At 45.9% G+C, this 21292-nt stretch overlaps 2 protein-coding genes across 4 annotated transcripts in view; one reads left to right on the forward strand and one right to left on the reverse strand.

The window, feature by feature from the left end:
* The window catches only part of LOC135897029 (WD repeat-containing protein 13-like), a 49783-nt gene extending 42473 nt beyond the window's left edge, over window positions 1-7310 (reverse strand). For all 3 annotated transcript variants that reach the window (XM_070523283.1, XM_065425593.2, XM_065425592.2), the window contains exons 1-3: window positions 7083-7310; window positions 6371-6426; window positions 3218-3300 (exon numbers count right to left, since the gene is read on the reverse strand). In XM_070523283.1, coding sequence (XP_070379384.1) covers window positions 3218-3300; window positions 6371-6426; window positions 7083-7161 — 218 coding nt within the window. In that variant the 5' untranslated portion in view covers window positions 7162-7310. The remainder of the gene's footprint in view (window positions 1-3217; window positions 3301-6370; window positions 6427-7082) is intronic.
* A 510-nt stretch (window positions 7311-7820) lies between these two features.
* Window positions 7821-21292, forward strand: part of Rac1 (ras-related protein Rac1) — a 37515-nt gene continuing 24043 nt past the window's right edge. The window contains exons 1-2 of the mRNA XM_065425591.2: window positions 7821-7913; window positions 8044-8148. Of these exons, the coding sequence (XP_065281663.1) occupies window positions 8114-8148 (35 nt within the window). The 5' untranslated portion in view covers window positions 7821-7913; window positions 8044-8113. The remainder of the gene's footprint in view (window positions 7914-8043; window positions 8149-21292) is intronic.

The following is a 21292-nucleotide window of genomic DNA, read 5'->3' on the forward strand; positions in this document are numbered from 1 at the left end:
CCTGAAGATGACGACGCTGTTATCATACTGGAACATGTACCGCAGAGCAACGTGTAAAGTGCTTGAATATATAGATTGGGATGAAGATTGAGGACAGAACAGGAGCACCAACTTTCAACAAATGGTTTATTTGTAAGCGAGGCACACATATATATTAGCATGTGGCATTTGTCATGGCTCCTGGACGTCGTCAATGTATTCTATGTGTGCCATGGTTTCAAATAAACCATTTGTTGAAAGCTAGCACTCATGTTGTAGTTGGCGACACCATCGAACAGGTTTCGGCAAGTTAGTAAAGTACCACTTCACAGTAAAATCACATGATCAGTAAATGAATGTGCTGACTACGCGATTCCAAGATCCAAAAAAAATTTTGCCGGAACCCATCTCACGTTGACTGTCGGTGCTAATGCATGAGCACTGAATAAATACAGCAACACTATTTATCGCCAGCATCCGAAGAAGGTATGCATGAAGTGTGTACTTCAGTAGGACTCCTGTTTCATGCTTCTTTAACACTCGGCGCCATCTAGTGCTGCCATCAGGAAGCCTGTGCGTGACCTCTAAAATGCACGGTGTGCTGGTGCAAACGAACGCCGAGAAACGCACCACGTACAAACAGGGCTCCTATCTCACGCTTGTTTTTGGTCGTGCTGCATCACCTAGTGGCACTGTCAAGAAACCTGGGCGTGGTGTCCTAGACGAGAAGTGTGGCGCGCCGGTGCCTGCGAATGCTGAGAATTGTTCCCTCCCTCCTTGGATGCACACTCAGTGGCACATACTCGGTAACCCAACTTGGCAAGAGGTTCATTAAAGAGGAGCACATGCCCGGTGCTATGACGCTTGCCAAAGCGTTGGCGTGAAAGGCATTCACTGAAAAGCGGCATATACCCAGTGTATTTGTGGCACAGCATGCTAATATGCTGTCCCTGAGGGACCCTTGTGACGCAGGTTTGATTCCACTCAGCGTGGGATATTTTTAAGGGATTTTTCTCGTCAATGGAGAGTGGCACATTCCCATTGGCATATGCCTAATCACTAGAGTTGGCGTCAAAGACGTTCATTGAATAGTGGAACACAGCTACTGGAACATACCTAGTGACCCAAGCTGGCATCGAAGAGATTTATCAAAGAATCGAGTGGCACCGAGTGGCATATACCCAGTACTCCAACTCGGCATCAAAGACTTTCTTCAAACAGCGGTACCTACCCATTCCAGCGCCTACAGTGATCCATGACGACCTTAAAGAGGTTGGTTGAGAAGCTGTACATATGCATGCACTGCCGCACACGCAGTGACCCAAGTTGGTCTGGTGGTTGGTTTCGAACTCTGTTACTTTCACATTGCAGCGTGATGGGCTAACCATTCCATTGATGAGTAACCAGTAATGCATCAATATGCAGGGAGCCGGTTAAATTTGCAATTTGACAGACCCTCCGTGACAGAGGCTCAGTGGCTATGGGGCTGTGCTGCTGAGCACGAGTTCAATTATCGATCATTGCAGACACATTCAAAAGGGGGTAAAATGCAAGAATGCTTGCATACTTAGATTTGGGTGCACATACATATTAAAGAACCCCACGCGGTCAAAGTTAATTAAGAGCATTCCACTATAGTGACTATCATTGCCTCAGTGTTGTTGTTCAACCCACTCAATAAATAAATAAATAAATAAATAAATAAATAAATAAATAAATAAATAAATCAAGTGACAATTTGACGGCTTGCGGTCTGCAGCTCCAGACTAGTTGAAAGTTAATTCATAAACAACAGTTACATCGCCTTTAAAGAGAACCAAAAAGAGACCTCGCAAATTTTGAGAATGGTCTCTGTAGAAAAATGGTGCAAAGGCGAAAAAAATGCTTTGATATTTGGCGTCGACACTGACACAGCATTGCTGAGGTATCGAGGCGAAATCCAAAAAATGCAAATTAAGCCTTAATTTTCTTCAGGTATTATGAACTTCTGCTGCCAAATTAATGAAAATATAGTGCTCAAAGAGAATGCTGCCAATGTAAACTAACTCAATGCTGCAATTTCGTGTCCTTTTAAGCAGGGAAAAATATATTTCGCAGTCACTTCAATATTGGAAGGAAATGAAATTTTTTGAAATTCTTGTTTTCAACTCGATTAAAAAATTTCACTTTTGAAGCTAGCAATGCTACCACACCAGTCTTAAAGTGTCGATAATTCCGTCCTGTCATACTACTCTGTAAAACTATCACTACAGTATTTTGTGCCAGAGTAGCAGTGACTAGCAAATTATGGTTATGGATTGTTGCCTTGGCACAGTCACATGTTGGGATTTCAGTGAGCTCATTGGCGTTTCAATGTTTTAATCCAAGGATGTCACTTTGCTCCCCTGTCCCTAGTACAGTTGGTATCGTAAGTTTACACGATGCAGGCTCCACTAAAGTGCTGAATTCCCACGCTGCTAGTATACTAATGCTGGCTGAAAATCAGAATTCCAGGTTACGTGCCCAGACTGCAAAAATATTCAGGTTTGTTATTTGTCCCACACTGCAATTGTTTATTGCCAACAGTATGTAAACCCTTTTGCATCGTGAAGTATTCGGATGCTTTCAGCAGGAGCAACCCAGGCACAACCTTCATCTCTACTAAGCACACCATTGCTTAGTTCTGTTTCAAGGAAGACTCTTGTAAATGGGACACAGTTGGAAAAAATGGCCAACACAACATTGGCTCCGCAGCGAACTAATGCCTTCAATTGCAACAGCTGAACAAACTGCAGAGAGCAGTGTGGTGGGCGGAGCAAATGGCAGCAGAAGTGCAGATTTTCAACATAAGTAAGGGTGGTGTTAAAAGGGATCATCACTTCACATAAGTGCTTCAGGCAATGTGGCATTCATGAGGGGGTCTAGTTATACGGCAGAGAGAAATCCGAGGAACAAGGGTGCCCAAGCCAGTAGAAAACACGGAGTGAGCCACGATCCAGCTGTACCCGCGTCTGCAAGCCCTCAAATATCAGCACTACTGCACAATGCAGGTGGCGTAGACTATTAATTAGCTGGAAGCCGCCATGAAGCATGTCGCTGCTTCAGTCAGAGCTATGCAGCGGTATACAGGCTTCTTGCCCGAAGGAAGGGAAAGCCTACGCAATTACATGCGCTTGTTGCTATGTTTCTTTTTTTTATGAGCAAATTTTTTTTATGAGCAACCAAAGTGACAGCAACAAGTGAAAACCGAAGCACTCACGATTGGTCGACGGACACGCCATACCGTTGAGCGAGCAGCTGGCTTCGGAGGCGCAGGTATTGTTTGCGGAATGCGACGCATTGCTGAAGTCATGGATGGGAGTCGCCAAATGGAAAGCAAACAAAGGAATGAAATCATGCTCATCCATCACTTGAGGCATGCACCCAAACAAATCAAGAAATATGAAAAAAAAAGAAATACAAACGTAAGTCACAACACTGCTGCCAAGCCATAAATGGCAGCTTCTAGATTACAACTTGTGAAGATATTTCGGCATGAGCACAGCTACCAGTCAAGACAGCAGTATGTCTCCTTAAAGCACCAATTAATTTTATCGACTTCACGTTCACTTTCTACACATTTTTTTAATTGTGTCTAAATGTAAATTAAAACTCGCAGCAACAAAGCAGAGTAGTGTGCAACTTCGAATTTTTTTGACGAGCTTTTGTCCCATCCACAATTGTGCATTTCATACACTTTTAACTTTATACTTCATGTACATAAATGCAGTAGACAAAGTTATGTGCACCATATATGGAAAAGACTCAGCAACCTTGAGAAATTTTTCTGATGCAAGTAATTACCGTTAATAAACAATACTGACAGATGAGTACCCACTAAATGACTACATACTAACGTCACGAACAAACACCATGGCTGGAATTTTTTTCTATAACACCCATTAAGCAATTTACTGAACAATTTTGCAGAATTTTACAATTTCTGTTCAAGCAGAAATGTCTTAAGAATTATAAAATGTGCTTTAATAAACATCATTATTTTCATGAGTAGTTCCCAATCTTAGGCATTATCCTAGTGTATGATATTTACAAAGGATAAGGTCTACTGATGAAGAAACACTTGGCACTAACACGCAACTTTACTCCCAATGGTATTGTAAGAAAGCACACGCCTTAAGTGTGTCCAGTTCTATTTCTCCTTGTCGGCAACACATTACGCTTAGTGCTTCTATATGAATTACTGACAAGTCTGTGGAGAGGGCGAGGTCTATTAGACCACCTCCAGTTTATTGAGGGCTTATGAGGCAGGGCATGGCGTTCAAGGGGGAATGAAGATGGTGCTTGTGTTGCAGCCGCACCATACTGGAGCTGGCTTCATTATCCTCCTGTGTGCCTTGCATGCTGGTGGCAGTGCCACATGGTGGGAGTGTGAGGAAAAGGAAACATACATTAGCTAAAGGAAAAAAAAAAGAGGGCAACAAGCGCGGCCAAGTAAATGCCTCAAAAGTGGATGGTGCTAAATCTACTGTCCGGATGAGAGTTCCCATATACAGTGTTTCTGACGTGTGCACAGTGCAAGCACCATGACTATTTATGGTTTATGTAAAGGCTATTTACAATGACTAGTGCAGCTGTGAACCAAGAGAAGTCTATGTCGGAAACAAAATGGACATGACTAGCACAATGTCACATTTGAGGAGGTCGTTTCTGAGAGTGCCGATCAGGGCACCTTTGACGATGCTGGAGATTGGGTGATGGGGTGTGAAAAGGTTGCGAAGGAAGCGGTGTGTCGTGTCTTACCACAACAGGCAGAACACCTGGTGAACTGATGCAAGCATTCCACACTATCGCAGTGTCGTCATTGTTGAGCTCAGATTGGTAACTGCTCCGAATGTTGATGTGGTGCAAGTCAACAGTAGGCACTCTTACATGAAGCATTGCGATTATGGGAGGCAAAACGCTGCACACTTGGTGGAATGCGCCTGCATAGATTTCAGTGTGTGGGTGTCAGCTGAGCTTTAGTACGATGGCAATATTGCCATCGTTTTTGCTGCCGAAGTTTATGGCATGATGATGACATTGAAGTGTCCGATACAGGTGGTGACTGGAAATCTTGGCTCTGCAAAGCTGTCGCAGGCTTTTATGGTCGTTCCTCAGGTGATCTTTCCAAAGAGCGCTGTATCGTAACGGCGTTGCCCGTCGGGACCTCTACAACTGCGCCTACTTGGCAGGATTGGTGCACCATGACTAGTTAAGGTGGCGCAATTCTCGATACACCGTGACTGAGAAGCTCAGTGTGAACAGGAAGCAAATGAGACTGCATGCGGTGGCACATTCACATTTTGATAAGAACGGAAGTTGACTGAGACCTGCAGATAGGCACTAGGAAAGCAGCACTAGCAGGATGCTGTGCCAGTGCCATCATGATGGCATGCTGGCTGCAAGAGGCCAGTTGGGACTCTGCACTGTCCGAAAACTTTGGAGCGGCCTAGCCTAATGTGCTTCCTGAAAGGGAGATATCGGGTAGTGAATGCTTGGAGATGTTCGGTGATGGAGATGCAGCATGCTGGACGAATTCAAGGTGGAGCTGCATGTATAGTGAAACTTAAGATCTGTCACGAGAAAGGCTGTGATTGGGGAGCGAATGGAAGCTGTCGGAAAGCCAGGAGGAGGTCCTCGAGAATGAGACAAATACGGTTAAAGTGGCAGACTGCGAGGTGCAACTTCAGCATCAGGAGCATCTGACGCAGCTGGCTGAGGTAGAGACATTTTGTACGACGATTGTAGTATTTGTGGGGTTGGAGGCAAGTGGAATGGCACTGCTGGGTTCTAGTATAGAGCTAGCACAAAAGTCCGCAGCACGTAATTTTAAGCCTGTGGCCCAGGAGGTGCGACATCACGAAGCAGAGCAGGAAGAAGCATAGGTACCGTGATGAGGTGCCGGTCCTGCTGTGATGTAATGCCACAGAGATTGAATTCGACGTTCAGCTTGAGTAACCATTTGGCCAGGCTTCCCAGCCAGAGCTCCGGGAACAGCAGTGGCTAGAGAATGCTGCACACCAGTGTGCCTTAATTCAGGCACGCTGCCAAAGTCCATAGGCACAAATGGGGAGAGGGCAATCTCAGTTAGGCCATCTCCAGTTTATTGAGCTAGGGCTTCCGAGGCAGGGCATGGCATCCGAGGAGGAATGAGGACGGTGCCTGTTGTTGTTGCCTGTGTTGCGGCCACTTGCTTGCAGTGCTTGTTGCCGCACCGTACAGCAGCCGGCTTCATTCTCCTGTGTGCTTCGCGTGATCCCTGAGCTGGTGACAGTGGGGCTAGCTACCACAAGTCCATTTAGCAACATCGGGGACATATAAATATATACACCTCTATTTTACGCATATATACAAGATAAACATAATATGTCACCTCATTCTTTTGTGACTCCCTGAGCAGCTGGCTCCGTCTTCGTATGTACAGTGTGCCTGCAAAACAGAGCTGGACTGTTATAAACAGAGCTGGACTGTTATATGCAGGTAACACATTTCCAACGTGCGTCTCAGCGTTCGCATTGGATTTGCAAAAGAATTCAAGTGTGCAACCACACTTAGGTTCTGGCTGGCTTTCAGTGAATGCTAAAAAAAGATTACTTCAAAGCGTCACCAGCGGTATGAACATATTCCATTGAATCTTGGCGCGTAGAGTCAGTTTCGATCGGTGTTGTGAAGCGCATTTTAGTATCCTAGCTAAACTGAATTCTTCAAGCTTGTATGTGTGCGCGTTCTACCGGCTAGGTCGTCTTTATCATACGGAAGCAGTACACTTAGATAATCACAGATGCGACCAATCAAGACGAGGCTACGATGAAGTAGGGTACAAATATCTTAACAAGCTGAGCGCATCGGCATAGAGTGCAGTTCATGCACCGAGCTGTTGCGACAACGCTGAGGAAACATGTGCTCACATGAACGCTCACACGCAGCGTGACCACTCGCCGTCAACGTGGACAAGAAACTGCTGCTCATTTTGTGAGCAGCAGCGTCAAGCTACTACATGTTTCCATGGTACACCCGTGTTTGCTAAACAGTTCCGAAGAACAGCAGGTGTCCAAGGCGGGCGCGAAACGTGAACCGAAACTTACGAAAGTTGGGGTCGTTCGGCGACCTGTAGGCGTTGTAGCGGGCGTCGATGGCGAGGACTTGTTGCCAAACGGTTGCCATCGCTTGCGCCACCACCACTGAACACGTCGAGTGGCCGTGGAGCGCTGAGGGACGCGTATGCTTATTTACATTTCACGTACGAAGGCTAAACAAGCAGCACTGCAGGCTACGGCGGACGCCATAGATGTCTGAGCAAGTGGTCTGTGCACTAGCATGTCGTCAGTTGCGACACTCTCTATGCACAATTTGTTTCAAAAACTAACAGCAGTATTATATTTATGCGACATCTACAAAAAAACAAATTATTTATATTCTTATTAAAACATACTTGCAATACGTAAATATACCTTTTATAATTACACATAGATGGCGCAAACGTTTGGTAATGGCATAATTTGGTTCAAATAAAGTTGCAACGTTTGTTCGAATTTTGACGCTGAACGAATGATACTGTTTGTGGAACGAACTATGGGGGCGCTAAACTCGCAGCTTCTTTCCCTATGTCGTCTGCAATTTAATAAACAAGGACTTTCCCCAGACTTGTGATTATGCTTTTTGCGCAAAATTAAATCTTATGATGGTAAAAATAAATGTTTGAGCTTAATTTAACCACAAAAAAGCTGCTTGCAAAGCAGATACAATTTTTCTAGGTACTATAGGGCGTCACAAACTGGGGACAAAGTTTTTTTGGCATCCGCCATTTTGCTCTCTATATATGGCCGCCATTTTGTCCACCGCCCAGCGAGCGTAGAGTCGACTTGTGGGAGTGTGCTGCCTGCTCCGTGCGGTTGGAGGTGGTGGTAGTAGTGGTGGTGTGTTTTGTTTTCTTTATCTTCTCGAGGAGAGTTGTGGTGCTCCGGCGGCGTGTTGGAGGTGGTGGTGGCGTTTCGGTGACGCGAAAAGAAAAACATTGTGCTTTTTGTGTCCTCCTGTCGTCGGCAGGGAACTCCGTTGCAAAGTGGCCCGGAACAGTTAACCCGCCGAGTGGGGACGTAAACACGCTACACACGAAATGCAAGCGATAAAGTGCGTGGTCGTCGGCGACGGGTGAGTACTGCTATTAACTGCAACCTCTCTCTCGAGGTCCCGCACCACGCCTTCTTTGCTTCGTGTGTGCTCTGCGCGCTCCGTAGCAATGGTTCGGCGTCCTCGTGCCAAACGTAGGTGTAGTCGGTTGATGTTTCGCGAGACTCTTCTAAGGGCTAATCTATATCTCCTTGGTGTCGCCAGAACTCGGGCCGTCATCGATGTCCCCTTGTGAGCCAGAGAGCGATTTTCTTGTTTTTGCTAGGTGTTCGCGGACCTGCGAAGTGTTCGCTCTGCTTTAAACACTTTGGCACGCGCGCCGGCAAACCCGTTTCTTTTTTCATCTCGTCTAGCCGTCCTTCCCCCTACATCTGAGCGCCTGCTCAGCCAAAAGCCGGTCGGTTTTTTCTCTCGAGTCCGGAAAAAATGAACGCCGGCGGAAAAAGGCTTCCCCGGATGACCGCGAAAGGCACGTTGTGTTGGGAAGCCCCCTTGATGCTCCTTTGCGTTTAGGTTGTTACTTTTATATATATGTATATATATATTTTGCCGGGAAATTCGTCGTTGAAGGGCGGTCACGTGTATACGTATGTACCAATGCTAGTATGTAGTACGTTCCGCTACAAAGCGACGGACTCGGCCTGACTCGGCGCCTCGTCCCTGATTGGCTTTGATTGAATCGTCGCCGCGGCTTTAAAAAAGCGAGGGACTGTGCGACAGTTGGTTCCTCGTGTGGGCTGGCACTAGCGTCGTCGGTTGGTCGCGTCTGCTGCCGAAGAGATAAAATCTAGGCCGGGGAGGAACTGGAGTCGGAACGCGCTACCGCTTTCGCAGTAAACCCGCCGACACCCAGTCAGCGCGGGGAAACCACGCGTGCCAGGGACCAGCTCCTCAGGAAGTCCGTGATTAGTGGGCGAGCATGGCTCATCGCGGCCGGTCGGTTTTTCATCTGTTTCCTCCCCGGCCAGGGACGACCGCCAATTCTGTCCACTTTCCCTCAACTCCAGAAATAAACTAATATAAAGAAAAAAAAAGGGGGGGAGGGGTTTTCGGAGGTATAAATTTGTACGCCCCGAAAACCGATCAGGCATTGCCTTTCTCAAATTTCAGCTGGCACATTTCCATACACATTTTGAATGGAAGGGAATCGCGTCTGGATTTGGGTGTCGGGGAGGCCGTTCGCTTTGGCGTGGAGTCGAGGTCGTTACGTAGGTAGCGGCCGCTGTCTCACGTCAGCCTTTCTTTCCTCCGTGTCGCTGGCGTACGACGTTGGAATCTTTTTATTTATTTATTTTCTTTCGCACGCCCGTCCTCTGCCTCCCGCGCGTGCCGGCGCCTACGCGGCTGAAAAAAAAAAGTGCGGAAAAAAGAAATGGCAAGACAGTGTCGGTGCACGCGAAGCAGCAAAAATACGCCCTGACGGCCGTGTTGTCCCACTTTTTTGAGGTCGTGTGCGCGGGCGTGCTACGCGAGACCACAGGACAAGACGGCATTGTAGTAATAACAAAAACGCAGCCACCATGCAGTGTTCTTGCGACGCACGCCTGGGGACCGCTTATTCATTCGCGTGCAACTCCCCTCCCGGCGGTTTCGCGGGCGGGTCGGTGACTGGCCCGCAATTTGCGTTATCAAATCGTTCGGTACGTATAGGTCGGTGTGAGCAAACACGGGTGTAATGGAGCCAGGAACAAACATTCCGCCGTGGCGTAATGTTATCGGTCAGGCATACCGCGGGCGAGCCGATTTGTGAGCGCGCGGTCATTCTATCACTCGCCCAACGGTCGGTCTGCTGCGGCTGCACCTGTGCGCTTGAAAGATAACGCCTACAGGAAACAGATTAAAAAAAGCGTGTAAAGACGAAAAAAAAAAGTAAGCCGCGCCAGCGTTCCAACTGCCGGTAAAGCCGGATTTCTGCTCTCCCGATCACATTCCTGTGACATACGCGGTGTGGCGTAGTTCTTTAGTTTATTAGTTTTTTTTTTCGCAACCTCCACACAGCTTATTTGCTCTCATCTCGGCGCGCGCTTGTGGTATCGGGTGTCGACACCTCATCAGCCGTTTTTGCCGCCCGTGACAGCGGAGCACCCGCCCTCACTGGGAAACCTGTCGCTCTCGGGTTGGTGTTTGTCACCTACCGAGAAGAAAATGCGATACGCACTACTCCACGGCCGGCGCTGTGGTAATCCGAAGCTCGCCGCCCACGCGGCATTCGGGAAAGACGTGTGGTGAATGCGAAAAAGCCCAGCCGGCTGCGTAGCAGACGAAATTCGTCCGGAATGAGTCGATCGTCTGCTCGGCACACGTGCACGTTTTTGCGTCGTCGCGATGGTTGATAGGGAGGGAGATCAAAACGTTCCAGAATAAAAAACAAATCTATACGGTACAAACGCCTTTATAACGAAGCGAATATCATTCGTTATACAGGTCACTTGGCTATAAATGTTGCATCCTTCAAAGCATTGACTAAGGCAATATAAGTAGGTTGAATGGATGGATGGAAACAACTTTATTTCAAATCCGGCGAAGTTTAGCGATCCGGGCTCAGGTCTCCCGTGAGGGGACTTCGAGGCTTTGCCTCGTTGCTGCATCTCGGGCCTGCTGAACTGCCCACTCTTGTCTTGAAGTTGGAGCTGCGCAGAGCAGCGGCCCACTTCGACGCAAGAGCCTCTGGAGCTACTGCCATTCTAGCTGATATAACTGAACACTCCCACAACACGTGCGAGAGCGTCGCTATAGTTGCCTGACATTACTTGAAAAGAGCACTCGGGTATTGCACGGAAAAAATGTGCTGCAATCGCACCGGACTGGGGAAGCTTTGTGTCTGTAGTTGTCACCAGGCAACTGCCTGGCGTCGTTTCAGTTTGGGATGAGGTGGGGGCTATATCCGGCTGCCTAGCTGGTAGTGCTTGGCAGTGTCGTCATATCTGACTAAGCATTCGCTCGTGTTTTGAACCAGGAGTTCTGAACTCGAAGAGGGGGTCTCCGATTCTGCTCGGCAGGTCAGTTCACGTGCAGAGCGGTGTGCCACCTCATTCAAGTTAGGGGGGCCCTTGTGAGAGTGGCGACGTGTGCTGGGAACCACATGATTGCAGTGCTATCGAAGTGCTGTCGACCAGCTTTCCTTACGATCTGGAGAGCTTTGGAGGAAATGCACACCTACGTGTAGTTACGAACTACGATTTGTGAGTTGCTAAGAGCTACCTTTCAGAGGGGGTTGGTAAGCGCAATTGCCACCTGTACCGCTGTTTCTGGGTATGCTGTGCTGGCATTTTTCTGACCGTGTTGGACGTGGTAATTGAAGCAGTTTCCACAGGATGTACCGGCCTGTAGCATAAAGTTACGAAAGAAACCATATGCGTTTTCACATTAGGTTTTTGTAGTTTTCATATATATTCCAACATCATTGCGACATTTACATCTAGATATCTGGGATTTTTTTCTTTCTGCATGTGCTGCTTCACAAAGTAATTGACTGCAGCTGATATCGTTGAGCGTGTTCACTTGGAGGTCCTGACAAAGAACTTGCTGCTAACATTTCTTGATTTGCCATCACTATATTCTCTGCTGTCTAATCCTTCTCTCTGTTCTTAGGATTGCTGACAGACTTGCACATTGCCATTGCAAAATAGCAACAAAGGCCCTGTGTGGGTGCTTTGGCATAACTTCACACTCTATAAAGCCAAAATGTGACCAGGCACGCATGAATTACTTCGTTAGATAGGCATGTTGTAACGCTGTTATTTATAGTGGCACTCACAGTGCAGGTGTAGGGTAGAAAGCTGGCCAGGCCATGTTGTCCACTTCACTATTCAGGTGATTTCTCAACAAAGGCCTTCATTAAAACATTTGACTGTATTTTGATGGGCTTAACTTAGGTTGCTGCATTCATCAATGGTCATCGCAAGACAGTCATAGATGGCCTTTCAGTGTGCAGGCATCCTTCTTAATTTAGATAGGCATGAGTGTCTAGGTAGCTCTATGCAAAGTTGTGCACTGCACACAATGTTATGTTCAAGGAAGACTGTGGAAACGTAACATGCCAAGCTTCCCCATTGAATTGTGTGTGCGCATTTTGGACCCATTGTGATAGTTTGCTTGTTTGAATGCTATGGTGAAACAAAATAAAGGCAAATAGTGCCATCCTTGTAAAATTATAGGTCAGACGCCTTTGTTCTCAGAGATTTCCAATTGCTCGCATTCTTGCAATACTTGTCTTATGTCTGTCTATCAATTTCCTATAATTCTGTGTGGCTTTCGAATGAATTTCTCTTTGAGAGAGGTATCCGTTGCATTACTCATGAATTGGACTGTCCATCCCATGCATTACATGATCTTCCCTACTCTGCTTCTACCTTTTAGCCTACTTAGTTTTGAACTCTAATATATGCTGCTGTTTTTCTATCTCTTGTGGTGTTACAGAACCATAAAGTGGCTTTCCGACATTGTGTCTTCGCCCGAGACATAGCAGCCGTCGCCACTCTTAATGACTGGCTAGAACATTTTCCTACATATGCCAGGTGTGCGGCACATGTGCACAGTTGTCCTGTTGAGCATTGTACCTTTGCCAGACCTTGTTCCAGTGCACTCGGAGAGAGAGGTCTTTACAAAGTGTGGGGCTTTCCAACGCCAGAACTGCCGTGACACCTGGCTCAAGGACTAGTTTAATTGTACTATGGCCTCAGTACTTCCGTTGAATGCTATACCTTCTTGAAGAGCACAATATAAGCTGAGTGACTGTGTTGAAGTTTTTCACAAATTCTTCCTGTGAATTCAGAACAGCTTTTGTTGTTTAACGGGAATGGTTGATGTTTGCCTCGATGTCTGTGAGGGCAACTCGAAGGTGTTAGGGATGTTGCGAAGTCGCATTACAGTAGGCAAGGCTCTGACGCTGATTGCAAGGGGTGGACTGTTTACTAAGACAGAATAGGCAAGCAGTAGAATGGAAACTATTTAGACATCAGACTGAGCCATAAGTTACAATGATCTTACAATTTTGGTCTTTCTCTTAGCCTAATCTCCACCGAATCTCCAATGGCCCTGCATGTACCTAAAAGCATCCCTAACATCCCCTTTGCCCCATTGTTCATCCAATCACACTGCGGTGTACGCAGTGTGCACACAACGGTGCTCCAAGGTGACACTATCTGGGGTTCGAATGCATCAAGGCCGTTGCCACACATCCTTTGCAGTGCAACGGGTCTCTTGTCTCGCAACCTCACAAGACACACTTCCCCAAAGAAACCACTTCCACGGCTGTTGGAGCATCTGGTCCATTCGCAGAATGTCTCGGTATGGTGTGGTTCACCAGTGAGAGGTTGACTTCAAAGCCACAGCACTGCTTCCGGGAACTGACTGGCGGAAGCCCCGACTCAGTCATCCCGCTTATGCACTCTCTATAAACCACGGCTCCCCCACCCCCGATGGCTATAACTCTCCGCTGCTGTCTTGGTGTCAAACCACGCATCTCTTTTGACCACCCGGCGTGACCTTTACATGCACATGCCCGCACAAAGCTGAACTCTGCCACATGGATTGTTTTTGTGAGTAAGGTAAAAGGTAGCATGTAAAGTAGGCCACTTTAAACGCACAAGTTGAGCAGGCAGTCATATAAGGCGTGTCTTCTCACCCAGCATGTGCTAGCTGTTGATTAATTGGGGCTCTGACTGGCTGGAGAAAGGCCATTGTTCATTGTGACAGTGTTATCATGACATTACATGTGCATTTAAAGTTTATCACATCTATTCTGCTCTTGTGTGATGACTGATAAAAAAAAGATAATTCTTTGTACCTTGTGCACTGGGAAACCACTACACCCGTTTTATCTGTCCGTACAGGAGATCACATATCGACAGCACTCTTCGTGGCAATAGCTGCTACAAATATTGTCACTGCACACAGGCGCTGGAACTGAACGTAGAGGCAAAAGTAATTAAACGGCCGGGCATTCTCGCGCGGCTGTATTAGTGAAAAGGTGACTGTTTGCCCCCAAGCCATGCATTATTGCCAAAACAGCTGGCCATGACAACGTTTAGAGCTGATATTTAGTAAAACATGGTAGCTCTGTTATTGACTGCGCCATTTTAGAGGCTAGTGTGCACAGTGACAGCCCCTTTATTCCCGATAGCTGCCAATTAATTCGGTCCACTTAAAATTTAGTATCATCACATTTCTCACATCTTCAGAATCAGGAAAAGTGCACAATCGTAGAACGGGTTAATTATATTGAATTTGTCGGTGAGTTTTCATACGAGATCTCTCTACAGAAATATCAGATATGAGAATGTCAACTATTTCATACATAAGCTACTACTTGTGAAGCACCTTGACCAACCACTAGAGAAATATGCCCACTTCAAAACAGTGAAAAACAATGAAAGGAGTGAACCCGCTGCATGACAACGAGCTGGCACCAAGGGCATGCATCCAGCCATCTATGTACCAACTCGTTTTACTGAAACACTTTACACATATTCAAACTTGCAGCATAGGTCCTATCAGAAGTGTTTCAAGACGTGTGCAACATGTTTTAAATATCAATATTCTTATAGGTGAATTTACTTTTTATGCACTGTTTGGGAATGCAGAACAGGGTGCACAGTGCCTGAAGGGTTTGTAGAGCAATGGAGGAAGTGTAGTCTGACACCCTCTAGTGGGTGCGACAGGCAGGCTTGCATAACACAGACACAGGACAAAAGGAATGGACAACCTCTTGTGCCTGCATTTTGGTGCACTTGCCTTTTCATACCTTGAAACCCTACCAACTTGTTCTCATTTATCCTCATTCTGAATTGGCACACAGCTGCTACGCCCTTCTGAGGTTGAGGGTCTGACTCCTGGCCAGCATGGCCACATTACGGTGGGTGCGGAATGCAAAAGCACTCATGTGCCATGCTTTGGGTACACGTTGAAAAACTTCCGGGTTGTCAACAGTTAATGTGGAGCCACTACTACGGTGTCTCTAATAGCTCCGGTCATTAATCAACTGCGGTGCACAAGCTTGCATAACTTCTGTTTCTTACTTGGCAGCTATTCACAGTGTTATACTTGCCTTATTCACAAAATCTGGAGCGTGATCATTATAACCATTGTTGACCCTGGGCAGATACTTCAAATTAAAGATGGCCCATCACAGTAGCCATTTATTTTAACAGTGGTATGTAGTGTGCAATATAAATAATGTAGGCTCTTTCATATCACAAATATTGTCTCTCACCATTGGACACTTCAGTAACTTCAGCTTTAACCAACTCCATGCATGTGAACTATGTGAATGGCAGTATGGTCATCATGCTTTGATTGCAGCAGTGCGAGTCCAGTTTCCAAATGCTGTTTTCTGGAAAAATGGCATCAGGTGAAATAACATTGTGATATTTTGCAAATTAAATTGCACAAGCATAAGCTGGAATGTCTAAACCAAGTACCTGTGATAGAAAGTGTCAACACTGTTTGCAGTGTTTTGTTGGTCTCTTGCAAGTTGTGGCACGTCCTGCATTGTTGCTTCTCAGCACACAAATTTCCTACAAGTGAAAATGCATTGAAGTAATTTGTCATCTCTGTTTCCCCCTATGCTCTCTTGTTAGCAAGCAGCGAATAAAGAGTGAAAGAGGCGTGTTGGGCCTCCCCAGTAACGAGTGGTAATTGCAGCACTTGTTACATGTCGTGCTGGAATCTACCTTCCCCCACGTGCGGCAGCAACACAAAAGTGCTTTGGCTGCAGTAAAGCGAGGGCTTCGTTCAACAACCGGTGGCAGGCTGAGTGCGAAAGTTCTAAATTGGTTGCCCCCGCATCCGCCCCTGCCATCTGGCTCTCCTTTTCCGGGTCGTGTTGCAGCTGCTGGCTACGCTACCCGGTCTTCCTTCAGTTCGGAAGTGGGTCTCCCAAATTTAACCCAAGGGCGGTGCCGGCAGATAAGCTTCTGCCATCCCCCTCTTCACTGCCAGGGACAGCTTTCGTGTGTGTTGAGTGCAGCTGCCAATCGCTTGTGTGTTGCAAGGGCAGGTCAATAAAGGGAAAGGGAGCAACTGTAGGGTGCCCCACCCCCTGCCGCCTGTTTTTTTTTTTGCGACCCTCGGGAGATGTGCCAGTACGATGTGATGTAACAGTTTTACCTGTTTCAAGACTCTTTGCCTTTGTGTGTGTGTGTGATGCGAGTACGCTTATCTAGTTTTAGGAGCACTATAAAAAAACTCCATGTGATCGTAATTATGCCATAGCCCTCCACTACAGTGTCTGTCGTAGCCACAGTGTTGCTTTTGGGTGTTAAACCCCACAAATGAGGCTAGGTTCACCTAAGCAATGTAGTCCTGTGGGACCTGGATTGTGACAAGGAAATCGCCAAGCAAATGAAAACGGACTGCATGCGGCAGGTGCTTGAAGTCGAGACTGGCAGCATTAACCTGTGCGGCCAAAACATTGAGGATGAGAAGGGAAAACGTCAGAAGATGTGGTCTGTGCAAAACGATGGCTGTTGTGTTAAGATGACACTATGCATTGGGGAGCTAATATTGTACTTCAGATTAACAGGAGGTAGAGCCGAGTACGTCATGTAAAGCATGGAGCAAAGAACTGGTTGTCTATTAGGGTAGTATACCGGGTGCCAAGGTAACGGAAGTACAGTGAAGGGTGCCAGAGGATTAGTTACTGGGATGAGATTAGGAAATATTCGGGGATAGGATGCAGTTGGCTGATGCAAGGGTAATTGAGGGTCACTGGGAAGGTGCTTTTGTCTTGCAGTGGGGTTAAAAACAGGCTGACAAGAAAATAAATTGTTGATGCTATGCTGTGCCTCCCCCCCACTGCAGTGCTTGGTATCACATATTTTAATCAAAATTATGGTTTGTATTATGTATTTAGAGGATGCAGGCTTGCCTTGCCTGTCCCTCACATATAAGAGGGTTGGTTGTGATGGCCCCACGGATGACCCTAGAACTATCCTTGCAGGCCCCCTCTACCCTTGTTTGTGGACAACTGTACTAAGCAGTTGTCTTAAACAGAGACATCCATTTTAGGCCTGGCTCTGATCAATTTTCCCATTCAAATGCATTATGGAATGTGGAACGTTCTCATTTAGGAACTACTAAACCAGTTCGAGCAAACTATTTTGTATTTCAATGGAATCAAAATCTGCTGACTGATAATACAATGAAACCTTCTTTCACTGATTCATTGAATTGATTCCAACTTATTTCATTCCAAGCCGACCACCGTGGGTCCAAACAGGAGAGGGCAAATGTATACAAAAGATGCCAACAAATACATAAGTAGAACACGTAACATATTAAAAAAAAGTGCAATACCTCAATAATAATAAATAATAATAATAATAATAACTGAAGAGAGCATATTGAATGGAGAATCTTGGCACCTGTAGCTGTGGTAGACAAGTTATAACAGTCTTATCCAACATGAAAATATTTTCATTATATCGGGATGTTTGTTTAAGCATGCGTTTGTCACATGCTCTTATGGGTACTGTCCTGGACTGCATTTCCCATGATCAGTTATCTGCTCTATAAGTTACATGAGCAACCCAGCTCCACTTGTTCCTTTAACTTAAAATCAGCTACTTGTATTTCCTAATCCATTCTGGTATCTCTGTCCCTTATCATTCTGCCTCTCTTTATCCCCACTATCACTTGTGGGGTCCTTAGCGCGTTCTGAAGTAGTATCACAAAAAATGCATATTGCTTTGTTTTTATTCCAACAGCCTTTGAAAGATATTGCACTGTTCTGTTCTTGCTGAAGTTTCGTAACAGGATTGCATTTCTTGGCCTATTCATCATTCAGTAAAATACTCGGCATCATTGTTTTACTTTGTTCGTCTGGACCTTTAGTTTCTAACATGCGGCAAGATCATTCAGCATCTCTGTAGCAGCTTAGTCCTCCGGCGGCAAGGGAGGTGGTGGAGAGAGATAATTTATTAGAAAGGAAACGAGTTCGGCCTGAGTTAGCATGCTATGACCTGCTACTCTTCATGGGGCAAAAAGGAAACGGGACAAAATAAGAGGTATGAAGGATGACAGGAAGAAGGGATGCATATATACACTAACATTATTTTCTATAAAGTCTTGTGTCTAGTCCAGTCATCTTCAAGAAATCCAGAGCAGCCCTTGCAGCTATTGATGCTACTGTACGGTCACGCATTGCAGACAAAATAGTATTCTTATACTATGTTTGCCTGCCAATGCCTACTAGCGTAGAAGCCAGCATCTTCTGCTGTGATGCATAGAGAGGGCAGTTGCGAAACAGATGTTGAAGAGTCTCGGGCGCTTAGCAGCGTTCAGCTCGGGCTGTCCGCATGGTCGATGAGATGTGCATGGCGTCAAGTGAAAATGGCTCCCAGCCGAATCCGATGAAGCATGCTTGCTTGGCATTGCTTGACTTTTTAGCCAGGAGGAGAAAAGCCCTGTCAATGTCTATTTCACTCAGGCACTTGTATCGATGTTCTGGTTGAGCCCAAAAATGTGCTTTGCAATCTTGCATGAGTGCAGTCAACAAAGAGTTTACATCGCTTTGCGAGTATGGGATATTTACGTCATCAGCTTTGGAGATAGCAATTCTTGCTTCCGTACCAGCTATCTCATTGTAATCCAAGCCACAGTGACCAAGTACCCGTTGGAAGGTATTTGAGTGTCTGTTCCTCCAAGCAAGATCAACTACCTGTAATACGTCTAATGCTAGCGTGTAATGGAGTTGTACATATGACTACAGTCGAACCTGATTGGGATGAACCCGGCTACAGCACTTACGCTGTGCATATTGAACAGGCAAAGCTTACTTAGTGATATCCTTGCAAAATAAATTTCTTAAAACAACCTTGACATTGCATATATCAAACGCCGAGCACCTACAACCTGCACCATTAAGCCACCTACAGTGGCTTTATTTTACAGTGAAGTTGTTAAGGGGACTTCCACAGCAGTTTTCGTGCAGCAGTGTACTTGCTATCAAATGTGAACACAACCTGCGTCTGAACCCCGAGATTTTGCTTTTAAATGTAATTGCCATTGGCTATATAAAGCAAAGCTTACCTTGTGTATGCCTTACTTGAATAGACAACTTCTTTGTACAGTTTTCTTGGTAGGTGACCTGTAGTTTTTTTTCTCATGTTTGGTTCTACCGGCTTCATCTTGGAGCCTAGCTAGAAGTTTGTATCTCCATGGTGGTGAAATCTGATTGCTTCAGCACTTCCGTATCACCAATGCCCTGGTCATATGGGAGCCCTGAAGCAGCCATATGGCCAGGGCAATGGTGAGAACGTGCAGGCAGCACGACCTCATCATTACTAAGCACAGCCCCCTAGTACTTTCAACAAAGGGTGTTGGCACTCGCTTGTAGAGCTTCGCTATCTTTGATGTGCCACTTGCTCAGATTGTCACACACGTGGGAAGGCTTTTTTTTGTGTGTGCTTTCTGTTCTGAGCATGTTCTAGCCCGTAAAAAGGTAAGGTGCGATACAACACACAGCCCGATACAAAAGTATAAATTATATTTGCGTTGCTGACACGCACTGCTGCAAGAATCATTTTGCCATGGGTTGTTTCAGCACTGTCGCTTGCAGCTTTGTTCTGTCGTGTGTATCAGACTCGTCATAACTGTTCATAAATGTTTGTTATAGATGGGTTTGGATATATTGAATTATCTAACGCATCGAACTGGATTAAGTGGACGGACCACTTCATTATAACCGGGTTTGACTGAGTGTGTTCTTTTTCTTGACAAACTAGGTAAGCAAAGAAGTAAACAAAAAGACAACTTGCCACAGGAAACCTGTGGGAAGTTGTTTTTTTGTCCGCTTTCATCTCCCCTTTCCTTAATACTTCTATTAAAAATGAAAATTTCCCCCAAATGCTTTCCCTGGCCTCACTCTCCGTTGACTCCATGTGGTTGTGACTGAAAAAAAAAAATGTAGCCCTCTGGCTTCGTCTTTTCTTATAGTACATTGCCTATTGAGGTTCTTGGGTTTGACTGCCTTGCCTTGATGCCATGAGGTAGCATACAAGGGTCTATTGGCCAGTTTCCTCCCCATATCCTCACATTCTGTGTGATGTCTACTGTTGACAGGATGTTCTAAATCCACCACCATGGCCATGAGTGGTGTAGTGATGCAAAGCTGTTGATAGTACTATTGATAGTTTAGTTACCGAAGTAGCAAAAACCATTACCGAAGTAGTTACCGAAGTAGCACAAAAACTATCGGTGGTGTAGCATCAGTAGTTCCTTATCAATAATGTTGAATTCTGCAATGTGCCACACATAAACATGCAACATAAACTTCGCAACATTTTCCCATTCCCAATTGCATAAACTCAGTTAATTACTGATTATGTGTCAAAAAAAATTTCTCGTAATATGACTAGCCAAACATTGCATAACTATTGATCGCATTCTAAATAATGAACTATCGCAAGACTACTGACAATGCTACTATCGATAGTGTCACACCAAAATATTGTAATACTATGGATAGTAATACTATCAATAGTTCCTTTTTACAGTATTTTGATGGTTTTGCATCGCTAGAGCGGCTGCTTTAACTATTACTCCCAGGGATAAATCCAGCATACCTACACAGATACTCTAAGAAAGTGTGTGGGAAGATGGGTGCCTATGATACCTCAATGGTAGAGTATGCATGCCTCTTGGAAATTGTTAGAATAAAAGTGCAGGTTGGTGTAAAGGCTTGGCCAAGTCGGTGAACAGTAGTTTCCTGCCGTTGCTGAGGCACCTGGTAATGGCTGCAACTCATGGGTGCCACCTAGGAATGTCGGTTTGAAAGACATCGGTGAGCTGAGAGGACTGCCAAAATAAGCACACCTTATTCATGCTTTCAGAACGGCCAGGACAGGGCACGTAGCTGCTATAAGAACCTTGCGTGGGGGCAGGATGCGTTGTTTAGAGTGGGCTCGCAGGCGTGCCCCGCTGTTTCAACAAGGGTGTGCTATGCGCGTTCGTAGCTACGGCCTCTCGCGTGTTATTTTCGTCCGAACCCTGTACAGAAGGAGGCATTGCTGACGTTTCTCCGCCACTTCCCCTCTCCATTGCGGTCAAGCGCTTTTGGTTGTCAGTTCTGGCTAGCACCACAGTTGTGCATGTTTGCTTCACCGAGGAGCGGAGGATGTTTCTTCACTCATTCACATGTTTTATTTTGTCACGTGGTCATACA

The sequence above is a fragment of the Dermacentor albipictus genome, chromosome 8, assembly GCF_038994185.2.
Source record: "Dermacentor albipictus isolate Rhodes 1998 colony chromosome 8, USDA_Dalb.pri_finalv2, whole genome shotgun sequence".
NCBI classification, from domain to species: domain Eukaryota; kingdom Metazoa; phylum Arthropoda; class Arachnida; order Ixodida; family Ixodidae; genus Dermacentor; species Dermacentor albipictus.